General features: G+C 40.7%; 1 protein-coding gene across 1 annotated transcript in view; it reads left to right on the forward strand.

Moving 5' to 3' along the window:
- uacab (uveal autoantigen with coiled-coil domains and ankyrin repeats b) overlaps positions 1-16,666 on the forward strand; it is a 60,876-nt gene extending 44,210 nt beyond the window's left edge. Inside the window, exons 6-19 of the mRNA XM_037791702.1 lie at positions 180-250; positions 622-728; positions 2,047-2,228; positions 2,778-2,815; positions 3,248-3,304; positions 3,534-3,641; positions 4,087-4,119; positions 5,077-5,169; positions 5,922-5,952; positions 6,058-6,107; positions 6,902-9,598; positions 10,792-10,944; positions 11,481-11,546; positions 13,331-16,666. Coding sequence (XP_037647630.1) covers positions 180-250; positions 622-728; positions 2,047-2,228; positions 2,778-2,815; positions 3,248-3,304; positions 3,534-3,641; positions 4,087-4,119; positions 5,077-5,169; positions 5,922-5,952; positions 6,058-6,107; positions 6,902-9,598; positions 10,792-10,944; positions 11,481-11,546; positions 13,331-13,402 — 3,758 coding nt within the window. The 3' untranslated portion in view covers positions 13,403-16,666. The remainder of the gene's footprint in view (positions 1-179; positions 251-621; positions 729-2,046; positions 2,229-2,777; positions 2,816-3,247; positions 3,305-3,533; positions 3,642-4,086; positions 4,120-5,076; positions 5,170-5,921; positions 5,953-6,057; positions 6,108-6,901; positions 9,599-10,791; positions 10,945-11,480; positions 11,547-13,330) is intronic.
- Positions 16,667-19,498: the final 2,832 nt, after the last annotated feature.

Raw genomic sequence — 19,498 nt, forward strand, 5'->3', positions numbered from 1 at the left:
ATATTTTCCATAGCATCTCTGATGCATCATGATATTAAAGAGAGTGCTTGTTTAGCTTTTTACCTTTTCAACGTATAAACCAGGTTCACCCTGCTGCTTGAGCTGATTGATGTACATGTGTATTCCAGTGATGAATGGGATGAAATGATTGCAGTCGTTTCTACTCTTTTTCTTCACAGTCATGGCCGGCTGCTCCTCCAGCGTGAAACTTCTCTCTGACAGCGGGGCGTCTGTGAATGCCACTGATTTCGTGAGAATAATTTTGTTTCACTTCATTTCACAGTGTGTTGTAATGGTTTTCTTCTAAAATAGTTTTTTTCTTTTCGTTTTCCATGTGTTCAGTTATTATTGTAGAAAAGCATATTGATCTGCTTGCTCCTTAAAGGCAGTTACCTTGTCAATGACAGTCATTATCTTCATGTACGGTCAGTTGGAGCAGCATAAAAAGGCTCACACAATCTAAATTCAGTCCACTTGAATGAGCGCTCTCTATATTCTGGATTACTCTTTTTGCTTTGAGGTGACGCACAAATTGATTCTTTGGATTGAAATGTATTGTGTTATAACCGTGTGATTTTTGTGGATGGATGTACATGTGTGTATTTTTGTGATTTTCTCCAGGATGGCAGGACACCTCTGGTGCTGGCAACCCAAATGTGTCATCCTCGCATCTGTCAGCTGCTGCTGGAGCGAGGGGCTGACATCACCACCCGAGACAAACAAAATAAGTAAGAGACATCACCCCTCGTTGTGTTTTTCTTCGGTAGGGTTGGCAAATGTCAAATTTAATAACTGGAAGTCTGTGGTGCTTACAAAAGGCAGCTTTTGAGAGATGGCGTAGGTTAATAACTTAAAATAATCACACAATTTGCATTTCTGTCAGACAGTCTTTCTGACATTAACATCAAGTTCCAGAAAATACAGTAAATTGTATGCTAGCTATGAACATTTATCAGAAAATTAAAAAGAAGTATTTCTGAAAGGGCCTTTACCTTACTTACTTTGCAAAGAGGACTATAGAAACCTTTCAACAAAAGCTGGGTCAGACAAGTGATGAATACCAATAAAAGTAAAACTTGAAAGAAAACAGAATCATTTTTGTAAAGGGAGATATTGAAAATCACTACAGTAACAGGATTGCCACTGTATTTTTTTACAGTACATTTGCCTGACTATCAAGGCATACGAGAGTCATGGAAACCGTTTTTTTCTGTATACGATTGTTGGGGGTATAACGATAAAATTCATGGCTTAATTCTATAGATTGCTGTAGTGATACAATTTCATACATTTTAAATACAGCAAAAATAAAGGATTGCCTGAGAGTGTCTTACATTTCTATTTTCAGTTTAATATAACTTTTAAGGTTCTGATACAAGTTTTGCCGGACTCATTTGTTGTGGTTGCAGAAATTCTATCACAAAGCAAAAACAGTCCTTAAAAATTTCATAAAAAACAACTAGATGTAAGATAAAATAAGATGAACCTTTATTAATTCCCAGGGTGGGAAATTCAGGTGTCAAAGCAGCAAAGCGCAGGAAAGGTACAGGTGTACAAAAAATTATAAAAACAATAAATAGAGATACAGAATATATATAGTGAATGAACATAGTGTGTACTGTCCGTCAATAATAAAAAAAAAAATGTAGTGTACAATAAATAGTCTATAAAATGGTATATGGGATGTAGTGTAAAGTAAGTTTAGAGTTTAAAGTGCACCAGTGGTTAGAAGAAGTGGTTGCAGGTAGTGCAGATAGATGTAGATAGTCCAGATAGTACGTCTTTTAAGTTTAAGGTCCTCGTAGTTTTCATGTGGGGGTCAGCCTTGGTTGTGGAGCCTGATGGTGGCTGACAAGAACAGGACAAATCAACTCGGCACAGCTGCCACAGTTCTGAATTATTCAGCAGCAGTTGAACAAAATGCAGAATAAATTGTTGTTTTTGCCGCATGGTTTGATTTGACAGCCTCATATTCAGTGACACAAAAGTTTCATAGCTAGTTTTTGCATGTTCTTGCTCGTAACCGGTTTCTGTTGACTCCCTCAGGACGGCGATGATTCTGGGCTGCGAGTACGGCTGTAAGGATGCAGTGGAGGTGTTGCTGAAGAGTGGCGCTGACGTCAAGGCAGTAGACAGCCTGGGTCACGATGCATTTCACTACGCTCGCCTCAGCAAGAACCTGGAGCTCGTTTCGATGGTCAAAAGTTACCTGGACAAAGCCACCAGAGGTCAGAGGACAAAAAAGAGTGAACATAAAAGAATCCTAGCACAGTTTGTTTGGAACAAATATGAGAAGAGCATAATTATTATCATGATCATTGAAAGCAACAATGATCAGATCCATAAAGAAGGAAGGATTACTTCTGAAATGTAAACTGCTGTTTTACGGATACACTTGGAAAAAAAATTCAAAACCATAATACATGCAGGCAAATATATCCGATACCCTGATGGTTTACTTTTAATTTCCAGTATTAGGTTTTCTGTAGAATCTATTGTGACTGCAGAATGTAAATATTCAGTATGATTTTTTTATTTTCTAACCTTATGTCACCAAGTGTTTTAATATCTTACAATATCTTTAGCATTAGTCTTGACTTTCACCATTATTTCCTGATTCCATCTTTCTCTGATATACTTGTTGTTCTTTTTGTGTGCATTTCTTTCCTTGAACATGTTTTCAAGAAAGACTGTTCTGTACACGTACCTGTTTTTGTCTAATCTTGATAATATATGGGAGGGAGTCTGAACTTGTTTCGTTTCTCATTTTGTTCCAGATAAAGAGGCTGCAAAGATAGAACAGTGGAAGCGACAGGTAATCCTGCAGCATTCAGTTTACTGGCTCACACCATCCATTAAACCCCACCTACTGTATAGTGAGGAGCAGCTGTTATTCTCCACACTGCTTTACATATTTCAGAGGACCTTCATGTGTTCATGTAGCATGATGGGAATAGCAATGAACTGACATTTTGTTTCCACAGTCCCTTTTGTTAAAAGATGACAATGGTCGAGGTTGCTTACATAAATACATTAATGAATCAGGGTCGTTCAAATGTTAAGACACTTTGAAGCCTCACTATTCTGCATTTCTTCCAGTTGTATAATTTTTTTTTACTTGCTCAGACGTGCATGACTGCCATCTAGTGATTATAAGAGAGAGTTGTTCCGTACGCTTTCATAGCCTACTACGGTAATGTTATATCTTCAAAACATGGTTGTAAAAACGATCCTGTCTCGTCCTCAGCATTCAGTGGAGAGATCAGAGGCAGCTGAGGTTAACAGAAGGGATCAGATCATACACGTAAGTGCTGGATAACTTCAGCCTCCCTATTCCACACAAACACACAAGCAACTTTCATCACATTTAAAGAGTTGAATTCACTGCATCCAAAGTCAAAATCAATAAGTCATTAGGCATTTGTATTCATAAACACTGATTAATTATAAGTTTTTTAGCATTCAGTAATTGTATTTTGATTGGTTTAAGTTTGTGTAAGCTTTGTGGTTTTACGTGTGGGTGTTTGTTTCAGGACTTGGAGAGGCAGAACGAGAGCCTCCAGGAAAATCTCAGGAAGTACCACCAGGATCAGAGAGCCCTGTTGGATAAGGTCAACATGCTGCAGCAACAGCTCACACAGGTAAACAATACAACAACACAGTAAGAGCTACTTAGCAAGAAAGTACAGTAAAACCCTCCAAGCATGCTTGTCCTTTACTACCGGCTGGTCTTTTCTGTGGGTGTGTAAATCTGAGGGTCCTAAACTAGAGGTTTGGATGACGAATATAAGCAAATATAATAATACAAGCTGAGTTGAGTCGAGCTCTCTTGGCTTAATGGCATCATCTTAATATCAGGGAGGCAGAGCAAGCTTTTAATTCTGTTTGGTGATGTTGAATATTGTAATCATTAAGACTTACTTTGAAATGCTACATTCAAGGAGCGTAATAGATTCTTAAATATTAGCTGCCAGAATAATATCTAATAAAGGAAATTCAATCAAAGGAATTTTAGTGGCGTATAGTGATATGGTTATTAATCCCTCAACTGACTGTAAATGTATGATCTTTTTTATTCATCTGCAGGAAAAGATCACTGTGGAAGACACTCAAAAAGAGGTAGGAAACAAAATGTATTTATTGGGCATTGTGGGTCTCATTCACAGTTGTTTTCTTAGTTACGCTGGTTTGAAAAAGAATCTTCCACTGGATGCACATTACAATCAAAATGCCATTATTACAGTATACAGCAGTAGCAGTCATGAGTGCAGTGTTGAGATGGACTTTAGTTACTGTATGACCTCTGAAACCTAAAAGTAAGAGCAAATGAAAGAGGTGGAGGATGTTGGTGTATCAAGTAAAAAAATGTAAAGTAAAAATTGCTGCTTGCTACATTTGCAGCACATTGGAGGACAATTTTGCTCGAGAAGTCTTCACTAAGCCCCCTTGATACTGATTTTTAACTCGCAGTAGTGACAAAAACACATACTGTAGAGTAGTTTTTCTCAAATACACTAGTACTAGTACCCCTATGGTTACTTTGGAGTAGTGCAGGGGGTGAGTGAAAATGTTAATTTAAAAAATATTGTCAATTCCTAAAATAATTATACTCTTAACAAGTTCAATAAAAAATGTAAATGGAAGTTTGATGAACCTCATTTTATATTAAATATTCCTATTTTCAATGCAATCGTTAACTGCCACAACAACAAAAAAAGATTTCAAAGGGGGTACATTATTGAAAAACACTTGAGAACCACTGAGAGCACTGAAACACATTTAGTAGGTAACTGTTGTTTTAAAAGACCAAAACAGTTCATACTATGTGTAATTTATGAGTGAAATATAGGTTGTGATAAGAGTTTTGGAAGCCCTTCACAAATGCTGTGTGGCAGATAGTTACTGCGTGTTTCTCAAACATGTAAAAATATTGATCTAAATATATTTTTGAATAGCAAGTATCAGTTCAATTAAAGTGTATGTACCGTCGTACGCATATCTTTTTGATAAATTATATAAATAAATTGTATTTGCCATCATTCAATCATTTATTGATCTTTGTTTTTCATCAATCAGAAGGAGCAGTTGAAGGTGTTACTCAGCGCCAAAGACAGAGAGGAAGGAGCTCGAGGCCTGGAGACGGTTAAAGTTCAGCTCCGGAGTACTTTGGTCAGTGATTTTATGCACATCTGAATCCTACTTAATGCAGTGAATATTTCTTTTTTATTTGTAATCAGACTTAATACATGTGTATTTGGTATTAAGCTGTGATTCACATTTTGTTGTCCTGAGAATTCAGGTTTCATATCTAAAAGTCTTGAAGTGAAGTTCTTAGTAAACGAACACTCAGTTGCCAGTTTATTAGGTACACCCAGCCAAATCAATGCAATCTAATAAAACAGTCCTGCATAAACAAAAAGAAGATGAAGGTTATAATGTTCAGTTTTTGTTTAGAGAGGTGTTGATTCAACTTAATGGTTCATTTGGAGGCTGTAGTTTGTGTTGCTGTTGAACTGTATACCGTTATACTGACATGTTTTTGTATTATTTTGTCCACCCCGTTTATATCAATGAGGGTAGACTAAATAACAGAAGCACCTCTCTCTCAAAATGATCACACAGTTGAATCAACACCTCTCTAAAACAGTTTTGACTAAAACAGTTTTGACCAAAACTGGTAGGATTTATTGCAGGTCTGTCGTATTATAGACTGCATTAGTTTTAGCTAAGTGTACCTAATAAACTGTCAACTGTGTATCTGCTTAGAGATTTTCTACATATTAAAGGTAGTGGCATTATAGTATGTTTTTAAATAAATCAGTGCTGCTAAAACAATCTAGATAGTGTTAAAAATAGATTTTTTTAATAGTCTAAAAAGTCAACCTATCGTAATGAGTATGTGTGTCCATATGTATTCACAGGGGGATTACTCTGGACAGTCTGTTATCAAAGGTAAGCTTTACATTTCTTGAATCACAAAGAAACCTTTGATACCTTAATTTCAACCTTCACCTGCAGAGCATGAGGAGGTTTGAATGTTGTTTGTTTGTCTCGCAGGTAAAGAAAACATCTTGGTCAAACAAGCTCACAGTGTGGATTCTGATCATGTAAGTTTTTATCTGTGGAAGAGTTTCACATGACTTGCAGATGTTTAAAAAAAATACAGTGTTAGTAGTTTGCATCAAAGCAGTCTGTGTCAACAATGGAGGGTTTACAGCAGGATACAAATTAAACTGCTTATACTGCACAGTATTCAGATGCTGATTGTTTTTCCTTCTTGTCCTCCGTAAAAGAGAATTATAACTAAGAACTAATCAGTCTGTACTGAAAGATTACAAGTCAAAGGAAAGAAAGCTGAGGAACATTTTTGTAAATGTATTACAAAGCAATCGACAACTATTCTGTCAACCTGGTCTCACTCCCAACTCGTCAAATACCGCCGAGGGCAGCGTCTATTGGGCAGCGTCTATTGGGCAGCGCCGATTGGGCAGCGCCCCTCGGTATCGCAAAGCAGCACAAAGAGGCACCCTTTAGCGATAGCATGTGGCGAACCAGGCTTTCAACTAACTCCCATGTAAACCCACCCGCGGTGTTATTTGACGAACGGAGCAAGTGACGCAGTATGAATAGCGTGAGAGTCCGCTAAGGGCGGGCGTGAGGTGTGGTGGATGGGTCAAACAAACACAATGCTTAATTGACCTGCCGTCCCTGACATGTCCAAAAGTAACGCAAGAGGGGTACCCTGTTTATCAGTCTCCGATGCCGAGGGGCACTGACTAAGAGGCGGTATTTAAAGAGTTTGGAGTGAGAATGTGTTGATTCTGTACTCTCAGATAAAGTAGCTGGCTTTCCATAAATATGACTAATAATGATAATTTAATATGTTCCTCTTTCTCTGCAGATGCACCAGAATGCTGCCGTGTCGCGTTCGTTGTCCAGACCTCCAGAGAGGAGTCCGCCCGCGGTAGTCACTGAACTGGATGCACACCGACGTGAACTTGAGGCAGTCAAGAGAAGACAACAGGCGGCTGATGAAGAGACAGCACGGCTTCAATCTGCCCTGAACCGTAAAAACCGAGAGTGCCAAGAGCTGGCTGTTAGCCGAGACACCATCCAGAAACAGGCCGACCAGCAGGTTCAAGAACTGGAGGACGCCTTGGGCGACGTCCAGAAGAGGATGCTGGACTCTGAGTGTAAGGTCAAGCAACTGCAGGCCCACGTAGTCGCTGTTAAGGAACACTTAGGAGGCCAGGCGACGGAAGAACAGCGCGCCCAGCTCCAGGACATCAAGGCCAAGTACGAAGGCGCTTCAGCCGAAGTGTGTCGTGTTCGTAACCGCCTCAAGCAGAGCGAGAAGGCCTTGGAGGAGTACAAGAGCTGCGAGAACCAGCTGGCGACAGAGGCAGAAAAGTTGAACCAAGAGGTGGGAGCGCTGACCGCAGAGAGAGACGAACTAGCAGAGACCCTTTTAGAAATGGAAACCCAGCTGAAGGAGACCCAGACGAAACATGGCAACACAGTACCAGCGGAGAAGTTTGACAACATGAAAAACCTGCTGTCCAACGCGGTTGACGAGAAGGAGCGGCAGATCGCTGAGCTGAGGGAGGACTACGATCGTGTGCTGGAGGATGTGGCGGAGCTCCATCGAAAGCTGGACAGTCCGTCATCCCAGTCAGGATCGGGGGCTGCTGAGGAGCAGCAGAGGATACGGGAAGATCTCGAAGAGCACAACGCTTCGTTGAAAAGGAAACTGGTGGATGTGACTACCAGAAGCCAGGCTCTAATTCAGGAGGTCGAGGAGAGCGAGGAGGAGAGAGATATACTACGGGAGCAGCTGGAGGAGCTCAACAGCAGGATCGAGAACGACTTCATACCAATGACGGCGCACGATGAAGCCCGGAGGAACATGGTGACGGCTTTGGAGGAGCTGGAGGACAAACTGGTGGAAGCCAGCGAACGCTATGGAAAAGCAGAGGCACAAGTCCAGCAGCTTCAAACAGAGAGGCCCGCGCTACAGGAGAACATCAGCAGCCTCCAAAGCGCCAGCGAGAGACACCGGAGTGAAATGGATGCTCTGAGATCGCAGAACGCCGACCTGACGAAGAAACTTGAGTTTCTGCAGAGGAGATGTAACGACCGGGATAAAGAGTGTGTGCAGCTGACCACACAGAGCCAGACTCTGAAGCAGAGCCTGGAGGGAGAGTACATTCCCAGGCAGCAGCACGAGCAAGTGAAGATGGAGTTAAGCTCCACGTTAGAGAACGTTAAAGCTGAGAGGTTGAAGCTGGAGACCAAGGGGAAAGAAAGTGGGGAAGAATTGAAGAACGTGAAAGAAAGTAATGACAAGTTGAAAGAAAAGATGGAAAAAGTCCTGTTGGAGATGAAAACGGACTATATGAGCGTAAAAGAGCACAAAGCTGTCGCAGACAAGTTGAACGCCGCTGTGGTCGAGGCGGAGAATAGAGCAAACGAAGCGTCGGGGATGTATGCGTCGGCTCAGGAGGAAGCCATCAAGCTTACCGAAGAACTGGAGGCGCAGAACAGAGAACTTGACACCATACGAGAAGCTATTCAGTCCAAGTTTATCCCGCTGACAGCAGCTGAGGAGAAAGAGCACTCTCACAGCGCCCAGGTGAAGGAGTTGACAGTCAAGCTGCTGGAAATGGAAGAGAAGTATAACAGAGAAAGGTCTGCCGGAGAGAGCAACAAACAGGAGAAACAGAAACTAAAAGTTGAGATTGAATCGGTTCAACAGAGACTTGACTCTGCTGTAGTTACCAGTGAGAAGCACAAGAATGTGGAGGAAGAGTTCAAAGGTAAATTTGAGGAGTTAACTCAGAAGTTGGTGAAGTTAGAGCAGCAGCACAAGGAGGTCACGCTTCAGAAAGCGGATCTACAAGACCAGAACGCCCTCAGCAGCGCTCAGATCCAGAATCTGCAGGATCGTCTGAAATCAGAGTTGACTCGGATAGCAACGTACGACACGGAGCTTAAAGCCCTCAATGACGCCATGCAGCAAGCCCAGGTCGACTGCAAGAAAGCGAAAGAGGCTAAGCAGCAGGAGGCCCAGAGGGTTTGTGCCTTGCAGAAAGAGGTTCAGGAACGCCGCGGGGATCAGGCATCTCTGCTGCAACAGCAGACCAAAGCCCAGGACGCCCTGGAGGCCGAGGTCGCTAAACTCCGATTGGCTCTCCGCGAAGAGGAGGAGAACGGCGCCCAGAGGGCCGAAGACGTATCCGCACTGCAATCTGAGCTCCTCCAGGCCACGCACGCTCTCGAGGAAATCCGCTACAAGGAAGACCAAATGAACGAGCTGAAGAAGGAGAAGCAGCATTTGGAGGAGGAGGAAGCCAACCTGAGCAACAAGCTGCTGAGCTTAGCAGAGGAGAGGGAGGAGGCCCGTCGGGAGAAGACGCAAGCGAGGGAGGGCGAGAGCAGGGCGCGGATGGAGATGGAGGCCGTCCAGGAGAAGGGGCGCACCATCGAGAGAGAAGTTAGGGAGCTGAAGGAGAGATACGATGAGTCGCTCAGCACCATCGGTGATCTTCAGAGGAAGATTCAGACATCAGCTCAGCAGACTGAAACCAAAGACAAGAAGGTAGTAAAACAACTTCATTGTCTTTCAGAGGCTGTAGCGGCCTCAGTTTTAGTAAAAGTACTGGTATCATGTTAAATTAGAAAACCAAGTCATGTTAGCTTGTCTGGGAGGAGGCTAATTAACGCTCCAAAGTTGGGCAACATTTTTTGTGTTAGTCCCCCATAGTAGCCATTTCACATAGTGAGACAATTTTGGGAAACTTGACCTCACTGTATAAAATGACCTGTAGTGATCTCTAGGACAATCACAGCCTCATGAAACTTTACAGTCACAAACTAAAGACCTAGAGCATTCAGAGGATGGCTGGTTTTCCTAGGCTTCCTTTCTGAGCAGTGTCCAGAACAGAAGTGCTCGCCATCCAATTGTAGAAAAATGCAATTCTTGCAGAAATCTCCAAATGTCAAAAGTTTTTGATGCCAAATCACAGCATGGCTTTTTCTATGGTGTTCCTCAAGGTTTTGGTGTCTTATTGTGGTGTTTTGGAGGGATTATTGATCATTTTATAAATTCTCGAGTGGTAAAAAATGGTTACATTTAACACCAAATCTGTGTAACAAATGATATCAACCCAAAAACTGATGCAACAGCTTATGAGACATAATAGAGCATGGGAATGGCCATCATATACTTCTATCATAATGTTCTAAGACCTTATACACTTTTATAATTTATTTTAATTCATTCATTCATTCATGTTTACTTCAGATTTATGACTAGAACAACTTGACAAACAGTGTTGAGCTGCATCTCAGATTAATCTTCAGGTTCCCAGCTTTCAGATGATGTACACCACTTCTATGTGACATCTACTGTTGATCTGCTACTGTACATCCCCCTAAAGACCTCCTGTACCCCCCTAAAAAAGACAAAAACAGGTCTGAGTGGGTCTCTTTAACTACTTTTTGTACAGGCGGTACGTGTGTTTGATATGATATAGATAAGTGTAACTACTATAGATTAAAAATGTGATAATCCTCCATTGAAAAGTATTGATGTGTCTGTTTTGACTTTAAGGAAAGAACATCTGCATTATGTACATGTAGATTTTTAAAGACAATCAGATTTGTTTCTATTTCTGGGGATAAAATTATTCTTTCAGTTTTGTCACGCGGTTGATAAAGTTATGAAAAATTATCATGATGATGATCATTAACCTTTGTGTGTTTGTGTGTGTGTGTGTGTGTGTGTTTCAGATCACGGAGTTGCTGACAGATGTTGAGCGATTGAAGCAGGCTCTGAATGGTCTGTCCCAGCTGGCATACACGAGCAATGCGCCCAATAAGAGACAGACGCAGCACATCGACACACTCCATGCCCAGATCAAGAACCTACAGCAACAGCTGGCTGTGAGTGGACGTACACAACATTGTGTAAACATGTGCATATTCTGCTTTATGTTTCATTTACTGCACAATAACTGTCCTTTTGTTAGAGACTGACAGACAAACGCAACACTGGATCTAGAGAGAGACTTTCACATTTTTACGTTACCTGAAGGCCACCGTAGTTCTCCGACACGCTTGCGATATCATGAGTGTTGAACCGTGGTACCGCCAGCCGCCGTCTGACTACCGTTGCCCCTAAAGTAGTGCTATTATGGTATAGATGGCCTCTGAGCAAGACGAACGGCGTTACCACGGTTTTGCACTCAGCGGCTCACATTACCACAGTCTTGGAAAGGGAGGAGTGAGCGGAGGGGCACTCAGTTGGTTGTAATCACACCACGTATACATACCTCCTTTACTTGATTAATAGAGTTGAAAATAAGAATTCAAACTGTGACAAAAAAACAAACTAACTGTAGAAAAAAAATGGATGCTGTTGTCATCCAACATTTAGGTGTACAATAACCACTTTGTGTCTTTCTCTTCTGCTCCATAAGGATGCTGAGAGGCAACACAGGGAGGTGGTTTCCATTTATCGAACTCATCTTCTCAGTGCAGCACAGGTAAGTTCCTCTCATTAATCTCTACTGAAGGTGAGAGTTGTCTGATTTGTATTCCCATGAATGGTCCTTTAATTAAAATAGTTGAGGTTCTGTGTTCAGACATCTGAGTAGTATGTTAAAGAATAACTTTGGTATTTTTCAACTTGGACCCTATTTTCCCATGTTTTTCTGTCTAAGTGACTAATGGAGACAACACTTTTTGAAATTGGTCCAGTATTGAGGGAGAGCGCTGCAGCCGCTAGACAAGCTGTAATGTAATAATTTTGGTCAAACTGGTACCGTCAGTTTCTACTTGTTTTTGCCACCGACAGGCTCTGATTGTTATCATAAGCGTCTGGCAACATTATGGAAAGGACGCTACAGAGAAATAAAACATTTTTCTTACCTTTTGCTTGATCCGGTCTGTTTGTTATTGTGTGTCTCGCTCTGAAACCTCGCGTCGCATCCACATTGTCGAAATCATCTAAATATTCAGCCTTGACATTGAAAATCTTTTAGATAACACTATGCTACGCTTTCTGTACTCCAACACAACAAACTCTGACAAAACCGGCACTCATCTCTCCAACTGTCACTCATGTTTCCAACGTTGTCTCTTCGGGAAACTAGTCACATGACACAATGACAAATAGAAAGCGAAAGGTAAGAAAAATGTTTTATTTCTCTGTGGAGCCCTTTCCATAATGCAGACAGACACTTATAATAACAATCTGAGCCTGTTAGTGGCAAAAATAAGCACTTTCAGTGTACGTTAACTGACCAGGTTGCCCCAAATTATTACATTACAGCTCGTTTAGTGGCTCGCGGCTGCAGCGTTCTCCCCCAGTACTGGACCAATTTCAAAAAGTGGTGTTCCCATTACTCACTTAGACACAAAAACATGGGAAAACAGGGTTCAGGTTGAAAAATACCAAAGTTAATCTTTAAGAACAACACCACTATGGAGGCAGTTCATGAAAGAATAATTGAACTGATAACTGTAACTTGTTTTGCAGAAGAGATGAAGGATTTTAATTAAAACACTTGATTGCATAAAAGGCAGACCCTGCATTGAGCTTTTAACATGCTCTGTTTCGACTCCTGGCCATTCCTTGTAACACTTTTCTGATTTTAACAACTGAACTTGTTCTAAAAAACCTCCCGTCACAGATGTTACTGGGTACTCTAAACTTCCCCCCATCCATATGGCAACAGAAAGTAACTGAGAGAAATTGGGAGCTGTCACAACAGCTGCAGCGTGGCTCTAGTTAGCATGCAGTCGACAGTATTGAGAGGCGGAACGGATCACTGAAAGGCCATATGACACACTGGCAGTGCACATTAAAACAATAAACGATCGCTGCAAACATTGCATATGTGGAAAGCATGGAAAAGATGTTTTATAAAAACGCGTCTGTTTTATTGAATCATGGTTGTGCTTCTGTCAAACCAAGATCAACCAACTGTCAGCACTTTGTCACCCTCCTAAAGCAAAAGAGCTACTTCATACTGTATGTTTACTCTGCGGTAAAATGTGTGAAAGCCTGCTGATTATTTTAGGCAGCCATAGCAGATGGATTGGTTACTCTTAATGGTTGGATATCCTGTGGGAGCAGGCTGCAGGCAGGGAAAATGGTGCAAGAAAATACGACTCAGCCCAAATTATTTGAAAATACGACACGCACCGTAGCCGTCAGGAGCTGAAGCACAGAATTATCTGTTATGTGGGTACAACAGAGTTTACAGTGAGAAATAGGATATAATGGATTAACTGAAGCTCATATGTGACTGTGTTTCTGTCGTAGGGCCACATGGATGAGGACGTCCAGGCCGCCTTACTACAGATCATCCGCATGAGACAGGAGTTTGTGTGTTAAAGGTTCCTCCAACGAAACAAAATGCTACCTGATGACTCAAATTCACCATTCTCACATCTCCCACTGCTGAGTTCCCCTGCTGTGGCCCCTGTGGGTGCCCGGTGTGTTTGTGTGTTTGTGTGTGTGTGTGTGTGTGTGTGCGTGTGCGTGTTTGTTTGTTTGTCATTCGGCAAAATTTTAACAACAAGCTATTTTTTTGTAGTATGGCTGAACTTTGGTTCCCAAATATCAATGTTGTGGGTGAAAGTGAATAACTGTAGATTTTAGATACAAATGTGTTATTTCAACTTCAGTAGAAACTCAGCGAATGAAAACTCTTAAAAAGGCTGTTGTATCCATTTCTGTATCAAACTGACCTGTGAAATAGAGTGGTGCAGGGATGACGTATCTTTGTAGGCCAACCTTGAAGTTACTGTAGCATCGCACTGGGTTCCCTCGACGGAAAGCCAATGGGATTTTTCTATTGGGTTTTGGATCATTGCAGAAAATAATCTCTGTGGCAAACAAACGTTTATGATACTGACACGTTTTGTTCAGCAAGATAATCTCCACATATGAACCCCACTTTTATTATTTTTGCAGTGTGAATACAGTCGGTAGAAGTAGAACGCTAACGTTAGGCTATGAACGAACTACACCACGGTTGCATGAACGCGAGTATACACAACGAGGCCGTAAAGGCGGCGTGATGACGTTTAGTAGTCTCATTCAGCCACTTGTTAGCAACCGCCTTTTCAAACACACATAAAAGCTTCAAAATTGGGGTATTTATTGATGTATTTTATGACTTACAACAAAACATTAAAGTCTCTTCAGCTTGTGTTAACCACAGACCTTATTTCAGACATCAAACTAAAAACCAATTCAAATACCCATTGACTTCTAGATGAGGGAACAGGAAGTGCTAAGATGCTAACTCATTTCTGGGTTTTAGGACTCATTCCTGCAGCACTCTATAGGGGTGTCACGATTCTCCAAATCCAACATTCAATTTTTGATTTAAACTTCTTTTCTTTCAGCACTGACAGCTATGCCATTGTTAAACTATCAAGTACTGATTTATAAAGATCAACAGATCATTGGTTTTATGCACTGATATTTACCTTTTCAAATTCTTCTTTAAAAGATAGGCTACATGGTATCAAGCGTAATATACAGTAACCACCGTGTTTTTTTTGGAATGCACCACACGAAGACCACATGGTCAAATTTAAATAATTTATCTGAAATGTCATAGCAATGAATTATTTCACCAGTCTTTTGGGAACAAACTGATAAAACACAAAAAGAAGAGCCACTAGATGTCAGAAGGGAACTCTAAAACAGGTCGAGTCTCCTCACTTGCTAAAAGCCACCTATTCCTGCCGAACATATCCTGCCGTATTTGTCGTGTTACCTGAGACGACGTAGTTTTTCTGTCAACGATGCGTTCGTTATCTACATAAATCACGGGTAAGACAAAATGTCGCCACACCGGTGACTTCAGGGAACCAGGATTTTCCAGTTCTGTCGTTTCTCCGTCATCTCCGACTTCGGCAGAGGCCTCGGCGTCTCAAAGTGCAGCTGTGTCGTCTTTGAAGTGTTTTTGAAAAAGAAAGAAATACTGTGAGAATCGCCGATCCTGCTTTTGATTTCAAAAGCTCACAAGTGGAGATCATGACACCCCTACTGTGAAATCCTTTTGCCTTAATGAACTACATATATGCAGGAACATTTTTCACTTTATCTTACAGTACGGTATGTGAAGATGTGACTTAATGTATACATTTCTGTCAAATCTATTACACATGATTCAAATCTGTGCATTGTTATGCAGCTTTAACTCAGTATATTCAGTGCTATAGTGAGCTATTTGACCTGTAGATCCCTTCTTTCATAGCTTACTCACTCTTGAAACGCTCAGCTGAAATGTAAAATGGACATAAACTCAAAGACCACTTTTCACATTCCCACCTGATAGTCAGCTCTCATGCAGTATGTGTTTAATGTTTAACAGAATAGAATTTGAGGGATCACGTTTTTTCAAGTGGATCTTAAAGGCACAATGAGTAGGATTTGAGACGCTGCCCTCTGCCTTCTCTTTTCTTTTCTTTTCATTTTGCTGTGCTCAGGATGTGTCTGGTCATCAACCACTATTAAAAACGTATCGACCAGGTGCCGGATTGTAAGCAGACAGCCAAGAGGGAGCTAAGAAAATGGTGGACACAACGCCAAAAAAAAGCGAGGCGAAACGCCGAGCAGACAAAGCTTGTTTGAAAACAAGACCGGATCTGGGGTTGGCTTTCACTTGCTGGTGAGCACCCTAAGGCTGCATTCACACCAGATCAGGCGTTGCGGCGATTTGCCGCGGGGTTGTGTGGTGATGTGGGAAAGTCACTTTAATGGACCATTAACCGCAATGATTAACGTATATTGTTCATGGCTGGGTTGTAGAGCTCTGGATCGCCGGTTACCTCAGCGTTACGTCGGGGTGCGTTCCTCAAAAAGTTGATTTTGCTTCAACTACTTTCTACTTTTTTTCCGGCACCCCCTGCGGCCACTGCAGCCCAAATGCGCTACCCCCCATTCAAAATGAATAGGAGGACTTGCGTTTTTCGCCACACTGCGAGATCTGGTGTGAATGCAGCCTAACCATCCAACTTTGAATTTTGTGTTTACAAACAGCAACCGACAACCTCTACTCATTGTGCCTTTAAAGGATCAGTTCACAATGTTACAAGTCTGAACTCTAAAATAGGTTTTGCTTGCTGTTCATATTGGACACTAAAAGATCCTTTTAAAAAATTGTGAACCTATCCTTTAATTCAATACTCACATGCACATATGTATATTGAAGGAGTTCTTGTTTGCTGTAATGTGAGATCTCTTCCTAACATGATTATAATGTAAGACATGGTGGCTCTGTGCAAAAACACTTTTAAAAGTTTAACCATCTGAGGCTTCAGCAGTATGAATTAGTCATAGCAAGCTGGTTACCGTCTTTTTAGTATGAAATTCCCTCTTTGTGTTTCCTTGCTGAGCCACAGGGACAGTGTTTTTCACTAAAATCTCTGTAATTTTGGAAGTGATTCACTAACTCAGTCTCACAGAAAGAGGACTGTGTGGTCCTCCATATCTTACATTGGAACATCATTATTAGGGGATCCCTTTATGTCCGGTATACACAGAAAGAATGATTAGAGCATCCCATAACTCTCTTAATGCACATGTGGGCAATGTTGTTTTAAGACAGGCTTGAAAGAATGTGAACTTATCCTTCAACTTTGTTCATGTCAGTTACTTTTTTGAATCTCTTTACTCATTTTGTGGCGCAGTTATCGTCTCCTGGAGGTCCAAACTAGCACACGTGTTTTCAGAGGAATCCAAAGACCTGATGAAGAGGGTAAAAATAATCCAAAACTAATCGCCATTTCGGTACATGGTAGATAGTAATGTGACAGATTTGTCTGGTTACACAAGTCTGGACATGGTTTGTGCTGGATTTGAGTCATGGAGGGAGGGGAGTGGAGATCTCTTGCTGTGTCCTACAGTTTGCGGTGGCACGTCGTCCTTTTGTTGAAACCAGAGTGTCCTCTAGTGGAGAGACTTGGCAGGCCAAGTTGATAGAAATTGTAATAATCAGTGTGGCCCAGGGGTAGGCAGCTGCTGTTCTAGGAAGCTGTATTATCTGCAACACTTAAATCTCACATATAGCTGAAAGAATATGAAATGTGGATATAACACTAAATTGACAAAGCTTTATCTACTATCTTAATAAATGGTCAATTAATAGTTAATAGTTATTTTACTGTTAATTTATTTTATTTTATTTGAATGTTTCCTAATAATTAGTAATGCTATAATTTCATATTTTAACAGTTTATTGTTGCACATATTAAAACATTTTATATACCATATTAAGTATTTGTCCATGATTACCAAATTATTTGTAAACCTTAAAGAAACGGATTGTAAACCATCTATATACATTACATAAATAGATATTTGTAACGCTTTGTTAATGGGTAATAAATACTTTTTAAAGCATCTATAAACATTATTTAGATAGAATGTAAAAATGCAATATATAATTTCTAAACTTATTATCGCATATTATACAAACTAATGATAAAATAACAAATTATAGCATTACTAATAATTAGTAAACATGATTATCTATCATTTCATTGTTTAACAGTAAAATAATTATTAACTACATTTTAATTAAATACCATTTATTGTTGATGGTTATTATAAAGTGTTACCTAAAGTTGAACCAAACCCATTTGTTAAAGACGTGAAACATCCCAGCTGAAGCTTGAGTTGATATAAAACCTGCAGCAGTGACCTCTCCTAGAGCGACGGCTGTGTACCCCTGAGCCAGCTCTTTGTGACTCTTGATGGTGTCGTGTAGTGGTGTTGTGATTGTTGAGCGAGTCTCTTATGCCTTTACACTGATATATTTTTCATAGCTTTGTACTACTTTAATTACTGTACTACAGTGTGACAATTCTGATATTCAGCAGGTCTGGAAGTAGAACGGCACAAAACATGTTCAGGGTAACATTTACTGTAGGACGCCATGTGATACGAATAGAACAGATCCCTTTATTTATGTGGATAGACAAACAAACCCCCCATAACGATTAGTTATTTGAAGCACTCCTGTCTTTACCTTTCAGCTAACACACTTTACCAAGTGAAATTTCTCGCTCTCTGTTTTTATATTTTGGCCAAAAAACTCTGTTTACTCCAACAGATAGTTTAGAAAACACCTCTTGCATTTTGTTATGCAGATGTTAGGAATTAACAGTCTTCCCTCTACCGTTAACATAGACTCTAAATTGTTTCAGTAAATCTCTAAATAACTATACTGTATACCAATCTGTTTAAATTGGTTGATGTCATTGACAGTAATATTTGTGTTTGTGAATCAGTAATACAAAATCAATAAAAGTGCCTAACATAGAAAACTAAGTTTTTGTTCATTGTGTTTTGTCATTACTTCTGTGATTTTTAGTTCAGACTGAAATACCTCAACAACTTTTGGATGGATTGCTATGACATTTTGTACAGACCTTCATGGTCCCCAGAGGATGAATCCCACTGAATTTGGTGAGCTCCTGACTTTCATCTAGCGCCACCAGCAGGACAACGTTTTGCGATCCCCAGACGATGTAGTTTAGTGACTTTGGTGATCCAATGACTTTTCATGTAGCACCTACCTTGACCCACCAGATTGTTTGTTACACAGAACCATCTAAGAAGCCGTCATTGGAAAAGGGAAGGCACTTTCAAACAATACTTGGCATGTGATTGGATGAACCACCTGTCAATCAAACTGATGCCGAAGCCAGACGGGAGAAGAGCGAAAAACATCTTTTCCATTGAGAGAAGACTGGCGTTATCTACGGTAGACTGTCATTATCTGTCACCAGTCTATTCATCTGTCATCTGTCAATCGTCATCATCAGAAATGTATAAAGTATGTGTGAAAGACAAATGACCATAAAAAGAGAAGCTGCCAGAGGCAAAGGAGCGATATTTTACAAAACAGAAGTTAGTTTATGATATTGATCCTTACAAATTAGGAGCATCATGACAGTTTGCATCCAATACGTCACAGATGTGTTTTGGCGTTAGTGAACACCTGTCAGCAGTTCAAAATATATAAATCTTTGGAGGCCGATGTCCAGTTTACAAACAGGTACGTATATGACATTAAGATCTACAAGCCAAATACCAACTACACAACCATCCGGACATGGATAAGCTAGCTACTGTTATACTAACTGAAAACTAAAAAACGAGGGCTAATTCTGCATATTTAATCTAACACTAGCTTGCAAAATGAAACCCATAACGTTAGCCTACTTTTGTGTCTGACTGTATACTATATATACTACAATTCGGCTTTTGAATCTCATTCACTGTGTAGTGTTTTGTGTTAGCTTTTGTCACTTTAAACAGCCAGCGGATGACACTCCTACCCGTTACTACCCCAAAAATGGCCGACTTGCTGTTGCTATCTATGCTATTGCTAACCGATGCTAACCTCTTCAGGAGCCGCCATAAAACAAACATTTGCCTCCAGGTCCTGGGTCGTGTCTTTAAGGT

The sequence above is a fragment of the Sebastes umbrosus genome, chromosome 2 (assembly GCF_015220745.1).
Source record: "Sebastes umbrosus isolate fSebUmb1 chromosome 2, fSebUmb1.pri, whole genome shotgun sequence".
Taxonomy (NCBI): Eukaryota; Metazoa; Chordata; class Actinopteri; order Perciformes; family Sebastidae; genus Sebastes; species Sebastes umbrosus.